Source organism: Mercenaria mercenaria, chromosome 1 (assembly GCF_021730395.1).
Source record: "Mercenaria mercenaria strain notata chromosome 1, MADL_Memer_1, whole genome shotgun sequence".
NCBI classification, from domain to species: domain Eukaryota; kingdom Metazoa; phylum Mollusca; class Bivalvia; order Venerida; family Veneridae; genus Mercenaria; species Mercenaria mercenaria.
Window position 1 is genome coordinate 33,570,341 of NC_069361.1, and position 23,321 is coordinate 33,593,661.

At 34.0% G+C, this 23,321-nt stretch overlaps 1 protein-coding gene across 1 annotated transcript in view; it reads left to right on the forward strand.

Moving 5' to 3' along the window:
• The first annotated feature begins 241 nt into the window (after window positions 1–241).
• The window catches only part of LOC123542103 (endothelial PAS domain-containing protein 1-like), a 53,914-nt gene continuing 30,834 nt past the window's right edge, over window positions 242–23,321 (forward strand). The window contains exon 1 of the mRNA XM_053543925.1: window positions 242–421. Within this exon, the coding sequence (XP_053399900.1) occupies window positions 258–421 (164 nt within the window). The 5' untranslated portion in view covers window positions 242–257. The remainder of the gene's footprint in view (window positions 422–23,321) is intronic.

The following is a 23,321-nucleotide window of genomic DNA, read 5'->3' on the forward strand; positions in this document are numbered from 1 at the left end:
GAAACTGTATAACCTCTGGACATGGCTGGTGTTATTTAGTCAGTGTGGAGAGAGCCCATAAATTACAATGGTTTGGAGCAATATATCTGGATATTGTTTAGTCAGCAAACAAAAAAGAAATTTATATCAGAAATGTTATTTGCTTTCTACTATTTTTTTTTCATTTAAAAAGATTGAAATAGTATGAAATAAGTACTAAAAGAAAGTAATGAAAATCTGTTGTTGTTTTTTTTCAGTTAGTGCAATGGTCAGGCAAGATGAAGCGGCACCTATCTATGAAACTTGGTACAATGGTGACTGATGGTTTATTGTGTATATGTCGGACAATGCAGACAACACCATTATTAGAAGTAAGAATGGATGGAAACATGTTTATGTCAAGACATGACCTTGGAATGACCTTCACTTTTTGCGACACAAGGTAAGATACATATCTGAGATAAAGATGTGTTACCACCTGGTATCATCATGTGTAGTGAAACCAAGGGGAACATGATTTAGAGAAAATGAGCATTGTACCGGGATTTAATATATATATATAATGTTCAACAAGAATTTTCTACATATGATGATACTGTCCACATACTCAAGAATAGGTACTGCCAAAGACCCTGGGCAACATTATAGGCTAAAATAATTAATGTGTAATGACTGCCTGGCGTTATTTTAGGTTTTCCTGATAAATAACATTATACCATCACATCCAGTTAATCAGATTTGAACAAAACATTATTGCCAAAATGAGCACTAATTCATTTTTAGGTAAAAGGAACGTTTTAGCCCATCCACTTAGGTTTGCTTTACTTTATGGTCAGTTTTGATACCTACATTGTTTTTGCCCTTATAGCTGTCAAAGCAGTTCAAAGCAATTGCTGCAGATATCCCCTCATTTATCATGATATAATTATGTTTTTATTAAAATACATCAAATTTATTAATGTTATAGACAAATGGTGTCACTTCTTGAACAGACCTCATAAATGCATAGTTACCCACTTTTTGAAGTGCCGTGATTTTTACTGAAACTGTACCATTCAGGGATCCCCAAAAGGAATAGCCCTTGTTCACCCACAATTCAAATAAACAAAGGAAAGGGGGGTTTTTTTTTAAAAGAGCGGGCCGGGGGAATCAGTGACGTCCACTCACTCTCATCCCTTCTCCTGATTTAATAAAGTGAACGTTTGTTGAATGATTTACTTTGTAAAAGCAAATAAAAGCCCCTCTTTCCTTAAAGAACAAAACCAGTTTTAATGTTCCCTGATTGCCGTTTGATCATGCTATTGTTTATTGTTTTTTTATTGCATCTTTAAATTTGAGTCTGTCTGATCACAGAAACCTTGTAAATGCCAAAAAATGTTTGTTTTAAGCTATTGATTGCAGTTATTTAGCAGAACACAATTCGCCCTGTACCGTAAACTAAAAAGAGGACAAAATGTAAGAAAAAAAAGAGAAAAATTTAAATTTTTTTTTTCCCCCACATAAATTGAGAAAATTTTTTGAGAAAAATTTGTATAAATCAGTTTAAAAAACAAACCTAAAGTCTTTCTCCAAGGTTTTTAAATCATTGTTGGTAGTTCAGCTTTCCCCTATTTTGCATTTTCTCAAGGAAAACCGTCAAAATGTTTTTTTCTGGCTTTTGAAAGTAAGCATTTTTTTGAGAATGGAAAAGAGAATGGTACTTTGATTGGATCTCCCCGGGGCCCTTTTTCCCTTTGGCCCAAACAAGATTTTTAATGGAAAGGGGGTTTTTGGGGCAACATTGTGAAAACATTGAAGAAAAAAGAAAATGTGTTTTTTTGTACATGGGTAGTTGTTTTGGGAGGGGTTGGAACTGTTCATGGGGGTAAAGAAAGTACTGCGTTTTAAAAGGGTGTTATTAACATTCTGAAATTCTGGTAGTGTAAAAGGTTTTTAAAAACTTTTGTATTTTCAGGGGATAAATTTAATAAAATTTTTGAAATAATTTTGGGGTTTAGTGTTGAAATAAGTTTCAAACTAGGAGGGATTAATCAGTAATTTTATCTTTTGTACAACACAGTGTTCCTAGAGCAAACACTAGTTGGAAAACAACAGATGTGTTTATTATACAGAGGGTGTTGCTCTAGATCTGGAGCAAATTAAATTAACTAATAAAAAATTTAACGGGTATTTTATCCAAAACTTTTACCATAAAAAATTTTCTAAAATTTAAATTTTGCCCATCTTTCAAAAAACCCATTCCCAAACAACGGTGGGAAGGGGGTATTACCAAAAAGGTACTAAACGAATGGCAAACAGGGGCGGGTCATTTTTTTGACCAGACGATTATAACCTTTAGCCTTTGGGGGCAAGGATTCTCCCCTTTGGGACCATTGCACACCGGGACAGTGAACACCCCTTTGAAAAATAAGTGGTACGTCCAAAGGAAAGAGGGAAACCAGTCTATTTTAAAAAATTTTTACAGGAAAAGCTTAACCCCTTTGTCTTTTTTGGTTTCCCGATCTATCTGGGGTTTTTTATCACTTTCCCAAATCTGGAAAACCCCATTTTCAGACATTTAAAAAATCTTTCGGGATTGGAAAGGGGAAAAGGGTTTTTGCAGGGTGAAAAATATTAATTTTCTTTCTTTAAATACAAGGGGTTTCCCAAGGGAAAGCTTCCCTTTTGCAGAAATCCTTCCTTCAGGAAAACAAAGGGAAACTTTTGAAGCGTTTAATACAGAGCTTATTAATCACTGTCCTTTCAGTTGTGTTTTTATTTGTTAGAAATGATGTTTACATTTAATTAGAAACCAAAAGTTAAGTGTCCGTGAAATATATATTACTGGATTAGAAAGATTGTAATTTTCTCTATGTAAGGACCTTGCTTTCATTATGATTTGATGAAAGTAGCTGTTGTAAACTATGGTTAAAATTTTAATGATTTTAAACCTTTTGTGAACATTTTTTGCAAAACTTCACAAAAAAAGGGTTGTGATCCAGCGGGGTTTCAACAAGTAGCCTCCTGGATGAGTGGCTGATACCTTATCCCTTATGCTATTTCTGCTTTATAAAAATCTTTTTGATTTTTAAATTTAAATCCTTTAAATTTTTAACCTTTACCCTGCTTTTTTCTATAATAAATTTGGTCCATCTTTCCTTTTGGGCCACTCCCCATTAACAGAAAAAAGGGGGTCATCCCAAAAAGGGAAATACTAACAAAAGGCGAACATCCCAGGCCCATGATCAGCCTGCACACCCAAAGCAGTCTGTCATAAACTGCCCCTGGTAAAACAAAGGCAGCATAAATCGTGCCCCAGCATGAAAGGGGTTAAAGATTTTTTTTAAGATAATTTGTGTTTATCCACAAGGGCAGCTGATATGGAGCAAATTTTTTCATTTTAAAAAATTTGTTGTCCCAAAGGTTGTTTATGTAGATTAGGGAAAGCTCTGGGTTTTTTTGCCATTTTAATGGACTTTTTTTTTCCTGAGCCGACTTTGGTTTAAAACTCCCCCCTTTTTTCCTTTCTGGACACGACTGGGGCCAAATTTTGTGACCAGTGTAAAACATGATAAACCTCCCAAAATCTGTTCTGATCATAAATCTGCACTGTTCCCCAAAACATCAAATCTTTTTGGTAAACCCCCAAATTTTAACAAAAAAGGGGTATTGCCCAAAAGGGGGGAAAGGGGGACAAGGGTTTTAAATAGAAAATTTAGGGCAGGGTTTTAAGGGGTTAATGGGGGGCAGGATTTTTAATAACGGGGTTCTCTTTGTACCCTTTTTTTTTTTACAAAAAATTTATTATTTTTTTGAAAAATTTTTAAAAAAGAGAATAACTAAAAAAACCTTTTCCAAATTTAAATTTAAACAAATTGATTTTATAATAAACTCCCTAAAGCATGCATGCTAAACTGCTAGCACACTTTCATCGCTTTTTGAAATTTTTATGTTTTTTCCGTGCATGAATTTTTTTTTTGGGGCACACCCAAGAACTTTCCCCAGTGGCTGACATTTTCTCAATAAATTTAAAGCACGCCAAAACTGCAGAATCAATTCTTTTCAAAAATTTTCTTAAAAAATTTTTTTCTTAGAAAAAAATTTTTTTTAAATTTTAAAATTTGGGGCAAAAAAATTTCCTTAAATGCAAATTTTCCCGTGTATTGAATATATTTTAAAAGTTCAGGGTTGTTGTAAAATCTTAATATATATTCATTTAAAGAAATTATTTTTTTTGAGTCGGCAAAAAGGCTAAAGCCTTTTAAAGAGCCCTTTGCAAACCAACAAATTCTCTAAATGGCCCCAATAAAAAAGTGAAGGATTAGTTCCATTAGTTTTTCTAAAATTTCAAACATTTTTTCACTGCAAAAATTTAAGTTAATTTGTGTCAATTCCCTTTGCAAAGACCAAAATACGATGTAATCTGTCATTTTTAGGGAAACTTGTAATTGTAAAATTCTCGAATGTAACAAAATTAAGCATAAAGTCATTTAAAAAATTGCGCAGGTTTACAAAGCTTGGGTAACATCCCAAAAGGGAAAAAAAATTTTTTTTCCACGGGCGGGGGCCCCAAAAATAAAAAGGCGTATTAGCAAAATTACGAAATAGAAAAAAAGCAAAAACGCATTCAAATAATTTCAAGCGAATAAAAACGTATAAAAAATTTACAGAAACGCACAAAAAGTTTTTTTTTTTTTTTTAAAAAAAAAATTTCTGAATCGTCTGGATGCTTTTAGGAAAAACATAGCCGACCCGAAATTTTTTCTATAAACTTTTGCGGGGGTTTTAATTTTTGGAGTCAGAAAAACAAAAAATTTATTGGAAGAAAACTCTTACTGGTTTTTTTTAGTTACAATTTGAAAAATTAAAAATGTTTTTAAATTCTTTTTTTTCGAAAAAAAACAAATTGGGCGAAAAAAATTTTAAAATTTTGTTTTTTTCCTTGGTTTTTTAAAATCGAAAGAAACGTCTTTTTTTTTTGGTGAAACGAAACAACTTTTTTATGAAAAGATTTAAAAAAGGAAATTTTAACCGTAAAATTTAAAATGTCAGATACTCCCAAAATGCGCTAAATGTCTTCGTATCATCAAAATTTGGGTAAAAAATTTTTCCCAAACTGGAGGAAAGTGAAAACGTATCCGGATAAAATTTGGGTAAATATCGACCCTGTGTTAAAAAATTTTAAGAAAAAAACAAAAAACAAACGAAACTGGTGGGACTATACTGTCATAAAACAACCCATTAGCCGACTCAGCCATTCGGCCCCTTTAAATTTATTTATTGGCAATTCAGTCAGATTTAAAAAAAAATTTTAAATAAAATTTTTTTTAAAACCTCTTACAAAATGTCGTTTGTGTTTTGCTTTATTAAAATTCTCTACCATACTGAGAACACAAGTCACGCCCTCATTTATAAGCCAGAATGCAATATATATATTTCTGACCTAAAATTATCAGAGTAGGAGATTCTTTTTTATTGATGATTGTTCAAAACCTCAGCCCTCCTTCATTCATAGAAAAAAAAATTTTATTCATCAAATCCCTTCCCTTTTCTAGACCCCTTTGGGGAAACCCAAAGGCAAAAAACTTGCAAGACCCTGTCTGTTTTGGGATCCCTTGATGACGAAACACGGAACATACCTTTGGCCACACAACTATATTGAAGGGGGCCCTAGGCCCAAGTCTTTAAAATTGTTCTCAAACATACAAAATTTCCCAAGTTGCTTCCAACATGAAATGGTGGGGTTTTTGGCTTGAACTTTTAAATAAAATCCCTTTTTTTGGCTTTACTTCTCAAAAAATCTAAGTATTTAAAAAATTTTCAAACTATTTGGTTTTTATAATTCCAAAGGGTTTTCCTTTTTTTTAAAACAAAAGGGTTTCCTTTTTTAAGTGTGTCTGTTGCTAAAGTGGCCAGCATGTCAGACCGTTTTTTCTCACCTTTTCCCAAGGGTAATAATTTTTAGATATAAAATCAAACTTCATTCTCTCAAACTGAAAATCCTTACTCCCCCTTTGCTCAAACTCATCCCCCAGGTCCGGGAAAAAATCCATATAAAAATTATTTTGTTGTTCAAACTGCCTTAAATAAAAACCCAAAGAGGGAACTGTACCCTAATTAAATAAAAAAACCCCTATTGCAAAGGTGGGAACCCTTTTTGTACGGGATGTTGTCCCTTTTTGAAACGGGAAACTTTTTTCTAATTTTACAGTAATGGTTTTGGGTTTTTGTCATTTAAAGACTGAAATTAAACAGAGGAAATTGAAATATCCAAGAATTCCCGTTTATTTTATTTGGGAAGGCAATTTGTTTTTGGTTTGAACCTTTCTAGATGTATAAAGAAATTTGATGTATCAAAAAATCATTGAAGTCAAGTTTGATTTTGCAATTGTATGATTGTATTCTATGAGTTCATTCTTTTTTTATTAGCTCATCTATTTTTTTAAAAAAAAAAATAAGAGTTTTTTGTCATCATTTCCCCCTTTTGTGGGCGTCGGCGTGGCGTCCCCCGGGGTTGCCTATTTAAATTTTTTTTTTAGGTCGGGTTTTCTCCAAAACTATCAAACCCTATTGTTTGGAAATTTGGAAATACTTGTTCACCACAAAAGTTTCCCCTTTAAAAATAGCAAGAAACATAACTCCATTTTTGTTTTTTTGCAAGATTTATGGCCCCTTTGTACTTAGAAAATATCAGTTTTTTTTTGGTTTAAATTTTTAAATGTATAGGCAGCTTTTCTCCCAAACGCAAAGCTATTGCTTTGAAACTTGGAATCCCTTGTTCCCCAAACTTTTGGGGACCCTGTACACAAAAAAACCTAACTCCACCCTTGTTTTTTTGTAAAGAAAATTTTCCCCCCTTTTCCCTTAGAAAAATCTTTTTCCCTTGGTTTAAAGGGTTTTATGTTTAGGTCATTTTTTAATCCTAAACTCAAACCCTATTGCTTTAAAACTTGCAACACTTGTTCCCCAAACCAAAAGGGTTGACCCTGTACAGCAAAAAAACATAATTTCCATCCTGTTTTTTTGCAAGATTAGGGCCCCTTTTGGATTTAAAAAAGTTTCAGTTTTTCTTGGTTTTTTTTTAAAGTTTAGGTCAATTTTTTTCTCTAAACTATCAAAGCAAAACTTTGAAAATTTGCAAAAACTTGTTCACCATCATAAGCTGCCCCTTTGTACACAAGCGGGGAAACTCCATCCTTTTTTGCAATAATTTTTCCCCCTTTTTGGGACTTAGAAAATCTTTTTCGGGGGTTGATTTTTAATGTTTAACCCAATTTTTTTCCCCAAAAAATTTCCAAAGCTTTTTCCCTTAAAAACTTGCAACGTTTTTCACCATCATAAGTGGACGCTGAAAAACAAGAACATAATTTCTATCCTGCTTTTTGCAAGAATATGGCCCTTTTTAGATTTAGAAAATCAGGGGTGGGACAATTTTTTCTTTTACAAAAAAAAAATCAGATGAGCGTCGCACCCGCAAGGCGGTGCTCTTGTTTTATTATTATTAACCAGTTTTAAAAAATAGCGCCCTTTTCATGATTTTTTTTCACGTTCAAAGGCCTTTACATATTTTCAAAAGGCAGCCACTCTACAGGGGGAAAAAACATCCTCTACTAGAAACAAAACCAAAAGGGGGGGGGGGGGGGCGATCTGACCAAGGGACAGAGTGAGACAAACCCCCCACGACAGAGAGATCAAAATCAGATACGGGCCCTTCCGGGCTAACTTAGCCTACCTTTTTCGAAAACACCCGGGTTTACTTTAATGTCCCCAGGTATACACGATACAAAAGGTTTGCCGGGTTTTCCTGACCATACACCTCTAGTTAGGGGGAAAAAACTGAAAAGCGTTTCTAAAAAATTTGCCGGGTAGCTCCCGGGGACTAACCCCCGACCTCAGGTTTGGGAAAGGGGCCAGTTTTGCAAATCACGGGCTACCCCGTCCCCCCTTCATTCATCACCAGAGTTTTATTTTGAAATGGTCTTCACATGTTTTATCAAAGTCTCTGAAGATTTTTTCAGTAAATTTTTCATCCAGATTTTTGTCCCTTCCCGATGTATCTTTTTTTTTTTGGGTTATTTTAATCACCAGGGGTTTCAGAGGTATTTTTTTGCTTTGTCACGATTGGCTACTTTTTCCCGATGTATGTTTAGTATTTTTATTGTATTTTTCCCGTCTTTCAGATGGGATTTTAAGCCTTTTCTGGTAATTTTTTCTTCTAGTCTTTCAAAACTTTTAGTTATTTCCCCTGAGCTAAGCAAAAATCAGAAAAGGGAAAAAAGGCCGGCTGCAAACCCTGAAAAGTGAGGTTTGGGCGAAGGGTTTTTTGTAGGTAAAATGTTTGATGATTTGCCCCCAACCTCAGATTTACATGTTTAAATTTTTTTCTACTTTTTTCTTTTTCAAAATTTCTTATGTAGTCTTTGTTTCCTTGGGAACTTTAAAAAATTTTTTTTTTTCAGTAACAGGGCTTTTTCTTTTTTTTTTTATGTTTTTTGGCACCATTTTGACACTTTTTTTTCACCAAAGCTACAAAGCAAACCCATTACTTTTGAAATGAATAAAAGTTAACAGTTTTTATTTTAAAAACATACTTTTTTTGGTTTTTGTGGAAGGAGCAACAAACAAAAGCTTTTTTTTTCAATAAAAATAATGAAGGAAATTTAAAGAAGTAAGTTTTCAGTGGTTTTTTAAATTTGTTTAAAATTTCCTAAGGAAACATTAATGTAATTGTTTACAAAGTTTTTAGTAATTTAACCCGATAAATTTTTGCATCTAAAAATTTTTAGAACTGTTTTTATCTCACCCCACCAGGGAATTTTCCGAAAACTCTTTTTTATTTAAGGGATTTTTGGGTTTTGGGAACACAATTCATATTTAAAACCCGTAAAATAAAAAGAAGACAAAATGTATTAAACCCAAAAAATTTTATCTTTCCCTTAAAACCCGAAATAGATGTTTTTGGACATCTTGTCTTTTTTTTTAGTTCAAAGGTGTAAAATTTAATTGTGTTTTCCCCAGCAAAAAAAAAGCAGATCTTTCCCCCTTAAAAAACCCAAAGGGTTTCTTTTGTAACTATTTGCTGTGTAAATTTTGATTTTTGCCCCAACCCCCGGGCCCAAAAGGGGTGGACGGGAGAAAGCATTTCCCCCCCCGTCCAAAACAGGCTCAATCAAAGCGAGCCCCTCAACATTTTCGTTTTTTTCCGGGTTTGGGGGACCTGTGAAGTTTCCACTTTTTTCTATTTTTTTCTTTTCAAAACCCGGGAAATTCATCATTTTTTAAACTGAAAATTCTCAAAAATTACTATCTTTCAGTTTGCACTTGTGTTTTTTTAAAAAGGTTAAAAAGCACTGTTTTTAAGATACATGTGTAGACAATGGCATAATCCCCCCAAATGTTTTTTGCCAACCAAAAAATTCAAACTTTGAATAGTAGTGTCAGCACAGTTAAAACACTTCGACAAACCCCTGTGGAAAAGGGGTTTAAAAATTTTTTCAATTTATGTTAGTTTTAAAAAATTTTTGTTTTTTTTCTGATTTTTTAAAAACCCGCTGAAATGTTTTTTAAAAACAGGTTTTATAGTTATGAAAATTGGGACAAATTTTGGGTTTTGTGTAGCTTTAAAAATATACAGTTACCCCGTGGGCCCCTCCCAAAATCGGGCCCCTTCTTTTCCCTTTGGTTTTTTGCTCATTTGATTTTTGGGAAAAAAAAGGTGTAATTGTCACAAATTGATTGACCCTTTGGGGTTGGCGTTGCCTGGTTTTAAATTTTTTTTTTGGTTTGCTTTTTTTAAATAAACTAAACCAACTATTGCTTTTTTAAAACTAACAGCAACATTTTTTTTACCATCAAAGCATACTCCTTGCAGCAAGAAAATAACCCTTTTTCCCGCTTTTTTCAAGAATTTTTGGGGCCCCCTTTTTAAAATTTAACTTAGAAAATATCAAATTTTTTTGGTGAAGTTTTTTCGGGTTTTGGTCAAAATTTTTTTCCTTAACTGTCAAAATACAATACAATACCCAAAACCAAAATTGGTTTTTTTTTGGGAATCAAGGCCACCGGCCCCAAAAAACAATTTTTAAAAAGGGAAATTTTTAAAAATTGTACAATGTAAAGACATTATATTTAAAAAAGTATTCTTTAAAAATTCTAGATATACTGTTTGAATATAACAACAAAAATTTATTGAGTCTGGAAGAAATTTACAAAGTTTTTACAAATTGCGAATGAAAAAGTAAACACTCAAAAAAGTTCTATGTAGACTGTTAACAATTTTTTAAAGGGTATTGACAGAAATGTGAGAGGGCGAGTAAAGGGCCTTTTTTACTTTTTAAATACCCCAAAATCGTCCCGAAGTTACAAAAATTTTTCTAAATTAAATAACTTTTATTTATTCTGAAAAAAAATCAAAATAAAACAAACAATAATCCATAGGTAACGCCCTTATTAAAACATTTTAATAATAACATAACTGTTTCACGTACATCATTTTTTAAAACTTTGTCCAAAAACAGCTTTAAAGGGGTTTGGGATTAAAAAATTCCCTTTTAAAAAACAGGTTTTTTTAAAGCAGGGTTTCCCTTAACACCAATTTAGTCCCGGCACTTTTGCTTATAAACGGGAAATGGAAAAGTTACATATTTTTTAAATCTATATTCTCCCACTTTCCTTTAAAACGAAAACGTTAACTAAGAATCTCGAAAGTAGAAAAAACTTTTCCGTTTCGCAGGGCCCCTCCCTTAATTTTTTAAAAAAGCGTTTCACAAATATCGAAGATGCCATTCCGTTTTAAAATAACTTTCTCTTTAAAGTATGGGATACGGACAAAATTAAAAAGGGGGAAAATGAAACTGGGTTTTTTATTGTGGGGGGGGAAAGGGGGGGGGGGCATAATATGGGGTGTGGGGGGGAAAAACTATAATTCCTATCAAATTTTTAAAAAGTCTTCCTTTTTCTATCCTAAAAGCATGAATAGAACATCTAAAATAGACAAATTTTTTTTTTTGATTTTTAGTGGTTTTTGGGGTTTGTTTTTTTTCCCGGGGTTTAAAAGCAACCCTTTTCAAATTTTTTAAACAAATTTCAAAATTGTTTTAAAGTTCCCAGGATAACGACGGTAAAAACCCCAATCCCTAAGTCTGGGTTTTTTAAAAACTTTTAGGAAAAACCCACGGGTTTGCCAACGTCCCTTTGCGATCCCCCAAAATAACCAAATTTCCCTTTCGGTTTTAGAAAACGTTTTAAAATTTAAAAAGCCCCAGTTTTGCGACCAATTTTAAAAAACGGAAAAACCCTGAAAATTAAATGTTTGGGAAAAACCCCTTTTCCCCCCGGGCCCCCAAAAAAAAAAAGCCCCCCCCAAAATTTTAAAGAAATTTTCCGCCCCCCGGTTAACCCCCACATTCACAAAAGGGCAAAAAAAATTTGGGGGGAAATTTTTGGGGGAATTCCCCCATAGTTTTTAAAAAACCCCCGGCCGTAAAGTTCAAGAATGAACCCGGAACCCCCCCAACCCTGAATTTTAAAAATCGGGAAAAAAGTTGCAAAAAAAAAAAATTTAAAAAACTTTTAAAAAGAAATTTTAAAAAACCAAATGGAAAAAAAGCCCCAAAAAAAGCATTCCCTTTAAAAGGGGAAAAATTTCTTTGGGTTTTTGGGACCAACAAATTTTTGAAAAAAAGGAACCCGAAGGGAACCCCCTTCCAAAAACCTTCGATTTCTTTTCCCAAAAAAACCAAATTTTTCCCTTTTTTTAAAAACCCCCCCCCCGAAAAACCCCCAAAAATTTTTTTATCCCTTTTTCCAAAAATAGAAACCCCCCCCCCCCATCCCCCACCCCCCCCCAAAAATTGGTTCTTAAGTTTAAAAAAACCGAAAAACCCCTGGGCACTTTAACTGCGAACCTCAATTTCCCAAAAACCCCCCGGTTTTTGCAAAGTAAAAAAAACCGTTTCCCCAAAACGAAAAACGGAACATTAAAAAACCTGAGGAAAAAATTTGCCCCAAATAACCCCCCCCTTTGGTTTTCCCCCAAAACGCACGGGGGAAAAAATCTTGAAACCCCCCATTTGTTTTTTTAAAAAAGAATTCAGCTCCGTACCTTGGGAAAAAAAAACTAACAAAAGGAAAATAATTTTTAACAACCCAAACCCCAAAAAAACCAAACCCGAGTATTGAAACCGTTTTCAAAAGCTTTCAAAAACAAAGAAAAAAACCTTTGACACGCCTTTCCTTTTTGATAAAACTTTTGTAAAAAAAAGCTTGCAAAATTTAAAAAATTGGCAACAGTGGAATACCTCGCCCAAAAAATGCCTAGATTCATCTAATTTCACAGGGGGTTTCGCCCAGAAAATTAAAACGGGGTTTTCAAAAGGGTTTCCCTTAACCAAAATTTTTTCCAGACCCAAAAAATTATCAAATTGCTCGTAAAAATTTTTTTTTCGATCTTTGGGGGCCCTTTTTTTTGGGACTGGGGGAAATTTAAACTCTCACACCAAACCGGCGGAAATTTGGGCCCGGGGTGAAAAAATTCCATTAAAAAGCTTTTTAAAAGTACGGTAACCAACAAAAACGATTGGGTTTTGTACAATTTTTATACATATACCGTCAACCCCCTGAGGGACAAAAATTTTGTAATGAACATAGGCAAAACTTTAAAATTTTTTTCCCTTACTAATCTCAACATCAAAAAATTTCCCCAGACAGCTGTTGAGTCATATTTTCAAAAAAATTTCCCAAATTTCTGCGTTTTTTTACCCCTTGACATTAAATGGTATTTTTTTAAAATTTCTTTAAAATAGTATACCATTCTGCACTAGATATATTGACATTCCCCTTGCTAATGTTGTTTATTTACTTTTTTTAAAACAATTTCCCAAAAATTTTTTTGGATTTTTACGATTTTCTAAAACCCATCGTCGACTCCTCCAAATTTAATCGTTTTTCAAACACATAATTTTGGGAAAAAAACTCTTTAATAATAAGTAAAAACCCTTGAGGGCATCTTTACATTCGTTTTTGCGAAATTTTCTTTAAATTTTCTGTAAATTTTCCATGCTTTTTTTGCATTTAAAAACATCGTTATCCCACCATACCGGGTTTTAATATTAGGTTTTATATTTTTGACTTTTTACAGAACTTTAAAAATTTTTTAAGCATTTTTCCTTTCTTGTTTTTTATAAGTTCCAAATCCTTATGACTATGTTTGATATTCCTTGGTAAAAATTTTTAAGGGAAATTTTTTAAATAATTTACGGGAAATTTTTAAAAAAAGTTGATTTCCAAAGGGTCTCCCAATTTTCAAAAAAAGGTGTTTGGATACAGTTTTCACATAGGGTTTTTTATTTTTACCGGGCCTCCAGGCTGCGACAACGAAAAATGCAAAAAAAGGGGAAATTTATCTGAAAAGGTCAAAGGCACCGACGAAAAAAACATTTATAAAGTTGAAATTTAAAAATGATTTACGCTAAAAAAAATCCCACAACACTTTTACCATTATTGGGGTACACGTAAAATTTCCCTCACTATCATTAAATCTGCCTTTTTTAACAAATGTATATTTTTTTTGTACCCGCAGAATTTTCCCGAGAGAGAAACCAAAAAGGTTTTTTCCGTGTCCCCATTAAACGTGGATACTAAAAACCCTTTTCCCCGGGTAATCAACCTTTCCCATTGAAAAACATAGTCCCCAAAATTTTTTTTTCTGGGATAAAATCAGAAAAAAACTTTTTACCCCTTTTGGGAAATTTTAAAACTCCGGCCCATTAAACTGCGATGTCGTCGAAATCACTTTAATTTTTTTAAAAATTTTTTTTTACAGAATTTCGATCCCATTATTATTTTCAACCTATATATTGGAGAGTTTTCTTGGGGCGTTTTAAGTAAAAAAATAAGATTGCATTATGTTAAAACCTAGCTTTTTACAAAACCCCAAAAAACGATACTTTTTTCGAGAAACTTTAGGGAAAACTTTTAACAAACCCCCCGGTTTTTTTATTAAACCCAAATTTTTTATTAGCTAAAATACCCCGACCCTCGGTTTCCTTTCATACCTAATCTCGGCCCAACAAAAAATTCGGAAAACCCGAAACAAATTCATTAAAATCGTCTGCTGCCGTTTGCCTGGTTTCACAAATACTTTTCACATCGAATTGATTACAAAAATGTATAAAAATTTCCCCCCCCCATTATCTATGAATTTTATTTAAACCCGGGGGGGGGGGGGGGAATTTTGGAAAATTGTTTTTTTGGTTAGGGGGGGGGTTTGGGGGGTTGGAAAAAATTTTTTAAGGGAAAGGGGGGGTTTTTTTTTGGAAATTTTTTTTGAAGGGGGTTTTTTTTAAAATTTTGCTTAAATTTTTTTTTGCGGGAATGCTGAAAAAATGGAAAAAAGGGCCCCTGCCGCTCTCAAATTCTTTTCCCGGGAAAATTTTTCGCCAATTCGGGGAAGGGGCGTTCAGTGGGTTTCCTTTTGCGTTTTTTTTCGGGAAAGAACCCCAAAATACCCTTTAACTTTTTAATTTGAACATTTTACTAGAATTGGCCCTTTGGTGAATTTTTTTCTCGGAAAACGATAAGCACACTCGAAAGAGATAATTTTTTTCGTAAATATCTAGCTGCTCTGTAACCGTTTCCGTCACCTTCCTTTCTAGATCCGTGGTATTTTCATTTTCAATTTCGGGGTAAATTTAAAAAATTTCAAATTTCCCCATTTTAAATTTTGTTTTCTAAAAAATCTTGTTTTCTTTTGTATTTGAAAAAGGGGGTTTCAACTTCGTTCAACTTCGAAGGGTAAAGACCTAAAATCACTTTTTAATTTTGGGGTTTTTGGGGTTTAAGCGATTTGTTATCTCTTTTTTTAATTTTATTTTTTTGATTTCCCATAAAGTCAAATTTTTTTTTTCATTCGTTTTTCATCCGGCGGATTTTTCCCGTAATAAAGCTGTTTTTATTCAAGGTTTCTACTTCCGTATTATGTTGGTTTCTGCCCCCACTTCCGACTCCGAATATTAAAAAAGTTTCGGGTCGGTTGACTGCGCGGCATCACATTGTTGACCCCAAACTTTCCTTTTTCTGTGGACCAAAATTTTTTGTTGACCGTAGCCAAGAACTCAACGCTGTTTGATTGACAGTATTTTGCGACTGAGTACCGGACCTAAGTTCGCGAGTGATTGGCTGTGAGCTACTGATTTGGTCAGCTGGTTGGTAACCGGTGGCGCCTCCTCGGCGTCTGTTTTCGCTTCCTGTGCGTGATCTAGACTTGGCAGGGCCCGGGTTTGACTCTACACATTGTGCAACTAGTAGAAAGAATAAACAAATTCGAATACACAGGCTTATATTGCCTAATTTTAGAGTGTCAAGTCTGTTCTTACATTTGTTCGGTTGACTAAAGCTGCCTATTCTAGCACGCCATACTTCTGTAGAGATACCCATGATAGCAAGTTTTATAATCAAATGTTTATTTAACGCCGCTGGGCATTATACACACAGGAACGTTGATAGTCGTTACACCTTTCTATATATATTGTCAAAGTCAATGATGCTTGAAATACCTGTATAATATGTCCGATAATCCAAAATGACCGCTTTAAAATCCAAATTTATTCACATGTCTTTCGACTAAGTCCAAAGTTTTTTCACAATTTGAATGTTACCAAACTTTTCCTTAGACAATCACGATTAATTTGATATAACATATGTCCATTAATAAGTATCCAGAACTACAGAATTCTTGAATTTCGTCTGCTGTCTAAAACACGTCTTACCTATACAACTACATTATACCAAAGTATTGCTTTAAAACTTGCAACACTTGTTCACTGTCAAAAGCAAACTCTGTACAGCAAGAAACATAACTCCATCCAGTTTTTTTCCAGAATTATGGCCCCTTTTGTACTTAGAAAATATTACACAGAGACAAAACAATGAGATGAGTGTCTGCACCCACAAGGCGGTGCTCTGGTATTAACTTGCCTTGAGTAGAGACCTGTTACAATATTCTGTAGATTCCCTGAACACTGGTCTTGCAATATTGTGAAAAACACTATAATTATCCATTGTCATATCTGCTATGAGCTATATCCTGTTCACATCTTGTCACACATCCCGCATCTAGGAATTATGTTGTAATGATTGTTGTTCTGAATTCCCTGCAATGTTCCTGGACAGGATTGCATGTAGAAGTAACATTAATCTTTTTCCTTGTTACATTGCTTTAAGGAAAACTATTACAGTCAGGGGGAAATCTTTATTTCCCAATTGTTGGAAAGTATGTTAAGTTTCCATGAAATATGTATTAAGTGGATTAGAAGGATTGCAGTTTTTTCCTGGAAGGACCCTACTTTCATTATGATTTTATTGCTGATCTGCAATAAGCTTAGATAGGGTAAAACTATTTAGTAAGGCAGGCAAGGATTTGATTTGCAATAAGGCAGTCAAAGCATAAAGCTATAACTTTTTGTGTACAATGGACTTTTAACTAGTTACTTCCTGGATCAGTTGCTGATACCTTATTTACTTAAAAGGCAGGTCTTTTATTATTGATAATTACTATTAAGGGTTCTTTTTACATTGGCTGCATGAATAATAATATATCATATGTTTGTGAGAGTGTGGTGGGTAGTTGGCTTTTAAATTAAAAAAAATTGTCAGGTTTGTCCACATTGCAAACTGCATAGAGTAAATAGCTTATTGTACAAAGGTTGCTATTGCAGTTGTATGAAGGCTGTATGACGTTATACAGTTTGGTTACCATTGTATGGATATTTTCCAGTAGCTTTAAAAATTTTCTCAGAGACCCAACTAGTTGCAGGTGTACTGACTTTATCTGAACAGCCCTATGAAAGTGTTATAATTCAGAACCTTTCCAATTAATTACAAATCTAATACTGCTAGCTGCTGTAACACACATTATCTCTTATTGAATTTTCCATGCAATATAATTCTGTCTGATTTTCTCTGAATTATTTGTTTGGCACATCCCAGAGTATCATGCAGTGTGCTGACATTTTCTCAATCAATTAAAGCACAGCCAAAACTGCAGAATCAATTCTATGCATAAGAGTGTTCTTAGTGAATATTTTCTTAGAGAAAATTGTTTTAACTGTGGGCGAAAAATTTCCTTCACTGCAAAGTTTCGTGCATTGAATATATTTAGATTTCAGGGTTGTTGTGAAACCTTAATATATACAGTTAAGTGTTATTTCTTTCATTCGTTGGCAATTCAGTCAGATTAAAATGTAAATTTAAATGAATTTGTTTAAACTTCTTATGAAATGTTGTTTGTGTTTTGCTTGATTAAAACTCTCTACCATATTGAGAACGAATGCCCTCATTTATAAGCCAGAAGGCAATTTTTCTGACCCAAAATAATTAAAAACAGTAAGAGATTATTTTTTAGCTCGACTGTCCGAAGAATAGGGGAGCTATCCTACTCGCCCGGCGTCGGCATTAGCGTGAGCATCACACAAATGTTAAAGTTTGCGTACCACCCCAAATATTTTCAAAGTCCATTGAGATATTGCTTTGATATTTTGCATACTTGTTTACCATCAGGACTCCAGTCTGTGAAAAGGAGGAGGCAACTCTATCAAGCATTTTGTCTGAATTATGGCCCCTTTTTGACTTAGAATATGCTTATTGTAATATTAAAGTTTGTGTACCACCCCAAATGTTTTCAAAGTCCATTGAGATATTGCTTTGATATTTTGCATACTTGTTCACCATCAGGACCCAAGTCCCTAAAAAGGAGGAAGCAACTCTGTCAAGCATTTTGACTGAATTATGGCCCCTTTTTATGCCCCCGAAGGGAGGCATGTAGTTTTTGAACCGTCTGTCAGTCTGTCGGTCTGTCCGCAATTTTCTTGTCAGGTCCATGTCTTTGTCATCCATGGATGGATTTTCAAATAACTTGGCATGAATGTGAACCACAGTAAGACGATGTGTCGCGCGCAAGACCCAGGTCCGTAGCTCAAAGGTCAAGGTCACACTTAGACGTTAAAGGTCATTTTTCATGATAGTGCATTTGTGTCCAGTCCATATCTTTGTCATCCATGGATGGATTTTCAAATAACTTGGTATGAATGTGTACCACAGTAAGACGATGTGTCGCGTGCAAGACCCAGGTCCGTAGCTCAAAGGTCAAGGTCACACTTAGACGTTAAAGGTCATATTTCATGATAGTGCATTGATGGGCATGTCCGGTCCATATCTTTGTCATTCATGCATGGATTTTAAAATTATTGGGCATGAATGTGTACCACAGTAAGACGACGTGTCGCGCGCAAGACCCAGGTCCGTAGGTCAAAGGTCCTAAACTCTAACATCGGCCATAACTATTCATTCAAAGTGCCATCGGGGGCATGTGTCATCCTATGGAGACAGCTCTTGTTCGACTTAGAATATGCTTATTGTAATGTTAAAGTTTGCGTACCACCCCAAATATTTTCAAAGTCCATTGAGATATTGCTTTCATATTTTGCATACTTGTTTACCATCTTGACCCCAGTCTGTAAAAAGGAGGAGGCAACTCTATCAAGCATTTTGACTGAATTATGGCCCCTTTTCAACTTAGAATATGCTTATTGTAATGTTAAAGTTTTACTCATAGGTTATATTATACTATCCAGAACTGAGAATAGTTGAGCGCACTGTCAACTGACAGCTCTTTTTATTGATGATTGTGTACATAACCTCAGCCCTCCTTCGTATCATAGTAATCTATTATTCACTCAAATGCCAGTCTTTTCTAGACCCCATTGAGGAACCAAGGCAAAAACTTGCACAGATCATGTCTATCTTGGATCCCTTGATGACTGAAACTCTGGAACTATACCGTTGGTCCACACAACTATTTTGAAGTGTAGGTCATATCTTTCAAGTGTTCTCAAACATACACAAGTTGCAAATTGATTCTCAACATGAGAATGGTAGAGATTTTGGCTTGAATATTTATATATTGCTCAATTTGGCTTTATGTAACTTCTCACAAATCTAATTATTTAATTAATTTCAAACTATTTGGCTTTAATAATAATTACAGAATGGTACATATTTAAACAGAAGGTTTCTTCTTCATGTGTGTCTGTTGATGATGTAGGCCAGTATGTCAGACAGTTTCAATGGTCAATATAATTATAGATTATAATACAGTTAAACTTTGTTCGCTCGAACTTATATAATTCTTAGTCTGCCCTTCACTCAAACTCCTCTTCAGGTCGAGGCAAAATCCCTTTATAATGTGTTTTGTTCGATGGCTCAAACTGCTTATAAATAGAACCAATTTTGCTGGTCCTGTCACGTTCGAATGAAGTTAGTTCTAAAAAAAACGACTCCTATTGCAAAGATAGGAAGCCTTAATGTACTGATGTTGTCCTCTTGAAACTGGAACTGTTTCTAATGATTACAGTAATGGATTTGGTTTGTCACTTAGTAGACTGTATTGATCAGAGTAGTACTTGAAATATCCAGAGATTCACCTTTCCAAATTTATAAAGAAATTTGATGTATCAAAAACCGTTGAAGTCAAAGTTGATGATTGCTTTCTATGTTTCAAAATAGATGAGTTCTTTATTTCAGGGTTTGATTTTAAAATGATCTTACACGTTATTGCTTGTCTCTGAAGATGTTTACAGTATTTACATCCATTGCTTGTCTCTGAAGATGTTTACAGTATTTACATCCAAATTTTAGTCTTCCAGATGTATCTTTTTCGTTTGGGTTATTTTATCACCAGGTGTTTCAGAGGTATCTATTGCTTTGTCAGCTGTATTGTCTACTTTTCCAGATGTATCGTTTAGTAATTTGATTGTATTTTCCAGTCTTTCAGATGTATATATTACTTATTTTTGTCAGCTGTATTGTCTACTTTTCCAGATGTATCTTTTGGTAATTTAATTGTATTTTCCAGTCTTTCAATGGTATATATTGCTTATTCAGGTCAGTTGTGTCTTCTAGTCTTTCAGAACTTATAGTTATGTCCCATAAGCTAATAACAAACATTAGAACTGAACAAGGCCAGCTGGGTCTCTGAAATGCTGAGGTTGACAGAAGAAGTTGTTGTAGGAAAAATGTTGATGATTTGCCACAATGACATCCTTCAGATTTACATATATTTATTTGTCTACTTTTTACTTTCTCAAAACTTCCTATGTAGTCTTTGTTACCTTGGCAACTATAATGTTGTTTTTTCAGTAACAGGACTTTTGCTTATTTTTTATGTTTTAGGCATCCATTCTGACACTTTTTGTCACCATAGCTACAAAGCAAACACATTACTTAGAAATGAATGATAGTTAACAGTTTCATTTAAATACATACTTGTTTGTTGTGTGGAAGGAGCAACAAACACAGCTTTTCTTACAATAAAATAATGAAGGATTATTGAAGTATGTTACAGTGTGTTTACATAATTAGTTAATTACCTGATGATGAGGAAACATTAATGTAATTGTTTACAAAATTATTGTAATTACTGATATTATTGCATCTTAAATTTCAGAACAGTTTGATCTCACCTACCATGTAATTGCCGGAACTTTTTTGTATTTAAGGTAATTGTTGCTGTGGAACACAATTCATATATCACCTGTGAACTAAAAAGAAGAAAAGATGTATTAAACAAATGATTGCATCTTTCTCACCTGAAGTGAGATATGTTTGAGACATTTGTCTTAGTCAGATCTTCCCCAAGCCTTGTTCTGCTTTCTTCTGATAGTTTAAAAACTGCTGAAATGTTTTCATTTCAGTGTTCATAGTTATGATATGTGTAGAAGTTGTTGTGTTTTGTGTAGCTTAAAGATGTAGTTACCATCTTCCACTAAAATATTTTATCTTTCAGTTTATACTTCCACTGTAGAAAATCCTCATCAAATGTATTTATTTATAGATATACAAGTAATTGTGTATACAAAATTGCATTGATTACAAAATGTCATAAGTATAGTAATAATCATTTGTAAAAAGAACTTCCTTTTTAGCTCATCTGATTTTTTGAAAAAAAATGATGAGTTATTGTCATCACTTGAGCGGTTGTCGGCGTCGGCGTCGGCGTCGGCGTCGGCGTCTGCGTCGGCGTTGCCTGGTTAAGTTTTATGTTTAGGTCAGCTTTTCTCCTAAACTATCAAAGCTATTGCTTTGAAACTTGGAATACTTGTTCACCATCATAAGCTGACCCTGTATAGCAAGAAACATAACTCCATCTTGCTTTTTGCAAGATTTATGGCCCTTTTGTACTTAGAAAATATCAGATTTCTTGGTTAAGTTTTATGTTTAGGTCAACTTTTCTCCTAAACTATCAAAGCTATTGCTTTGAAACTTGGAATACTTGTTCACCATCATAAGCAGACCCTGTACATCAAGAAACATAACTCCATCTTGCTTTTTGCAAGATTTATTGCCCCTTTTGGACTTAGAAAATCAGTTTTCTTGGTTAAGTTTTATGTTTAAGTCAGCTTTTATCCTAAACTATCAAAGCTATTGCTTTAAAACTTGCAACACTTGTTCACCATCATAAGTTGACCCTGTATAGCAAGAAACATAACTCTGTCCTGCTTTTTGCAAGATTTATGGCCCCTTTTGGACTTAGAAAATATCAGATTTCTTGGTTAAGTTTTATGTTTAGGTCAAGTTTTTCTCTTAAACTATCAAAGCTATTGCTTTGAAACTTGCAACACTTGTTCACCATCATAAGCTGACCCTGTACAGCAAGCAACATAACTCCATCCTGCTTTTTGCAATAATTATTGCCCCTTTTGGACTTAGAAAATCATTTTCTTGGTTGAGTATAATGTTTAAGTCAACTTTTCTCATAAACTATTAAAGCTATTGCTTTAAAACTTGCAACAGTTTTTCACCATCATAAGTGGACACTGTACATCAAGAAACATAACTCTATCCTGCTTTTTGCAAGAATGATGGCCCTTTTTAGACTTAGAAAATCATGGGTAGGACAATATTTCTATTACACAAAAAAAATCAGATGAGCGTCAGCACCCGCAAGGCGGTGCTCTTGTTTTTAATTGATATGGTACACATTTATACTAATAGTTTAGCTGTTATAACATGTATTAAGTGTTTGAAACTAATGTTTGACTGTTAATATACAGCATAAACATGTTAATTTTATGTTTATATACCGTAGATACCCATGTATAATGCGCAGTTTTTTGAACCCCGGGACCACCCCCGAATCGTGGGTGCGCATAATACACAGGTATAGACAATTTTCCAACTTCAAAACAAGTTTGTTACCGATGTTCGCCATTTTGGTAAAGGGAAACTACTCCCCGCGCTTACTGTCTCCGCTAAAATCTAAGATTGCCGTTACGTTCCGTAAAAGATCGAATTGTTTATTTTTCTTTCAAACAAAATTAATTTCATATAAATTTAAAAGTATTTTGACGAAAGAAATGTTTATAAATCACAAAAATTATGTTACTAATTAAAGATCGAGAATTATCTTTAACCGAGATCAAACTGTGAACAACATAATTGACACGAGGTGACACGTTGATTGCCGGTAATTACTGGCTTTATGATCGTGACAAAAAGACTATCACACCTTTTGTTATCAGTTTAAATTGAGAAGCTCATGTCATTTTGAAAGATACCATTCCGAAATATTGAATCAGCTGCTATTTATTTATTCAAAATAGTGAATTAAAAAAGGTAAAACAACAAATATAACAATAATTTACTGGTTTTATTTTCGAGAAAAAAAAAATCGATAGTACCGTGAGACCGATGCTGCTCTCCGCCGTGGAGATAAAATTTATTACCGGTGTCGATGTAAACTCTACTTTCGTTTTCCATCCACCTCAAAATTGACCAAAAACAAATTTTTTTTTTTTTTTTTTCCCCAGGATTTTGGACTAAGATCGGGGGTGCGCATTATACACGGGTGCGCATTATACACGGGTATCTACGGTAAACACAGTATATCTTTAACTTCTCAAACAGCGGATAGGTATATCTTGCCTCCTTTTGCTAGGAAGAACAATTTGAAGAATTTAATCAAAGTGGTAACTGCCCATAACAGGATTCAAACCTTCAGTACCTGAGACACGAGTATATACCAATAGAGTATCAATGATACAAACACCGGTACTACACAGAAACATTCCCCATGATGAGACAATATGTCAACATATAACCTATGCTTGTCGGTCAAAGGTCAAGGTCACTTTAAAGTTTTCCACTGTTGGGGGACTTCTGTATTGCCACTGCAATACTCGGTCACTTGTTATGTCTCCCAGCACCTCCTATTTTTAATCTGAGTCCGTGCCCTATTTCTAGAGTTATGGCCCCTGAAATAGTCAAAAATGTACATTTTCAGCTTGTGACATGCCTAGCTCAAAAAGTAT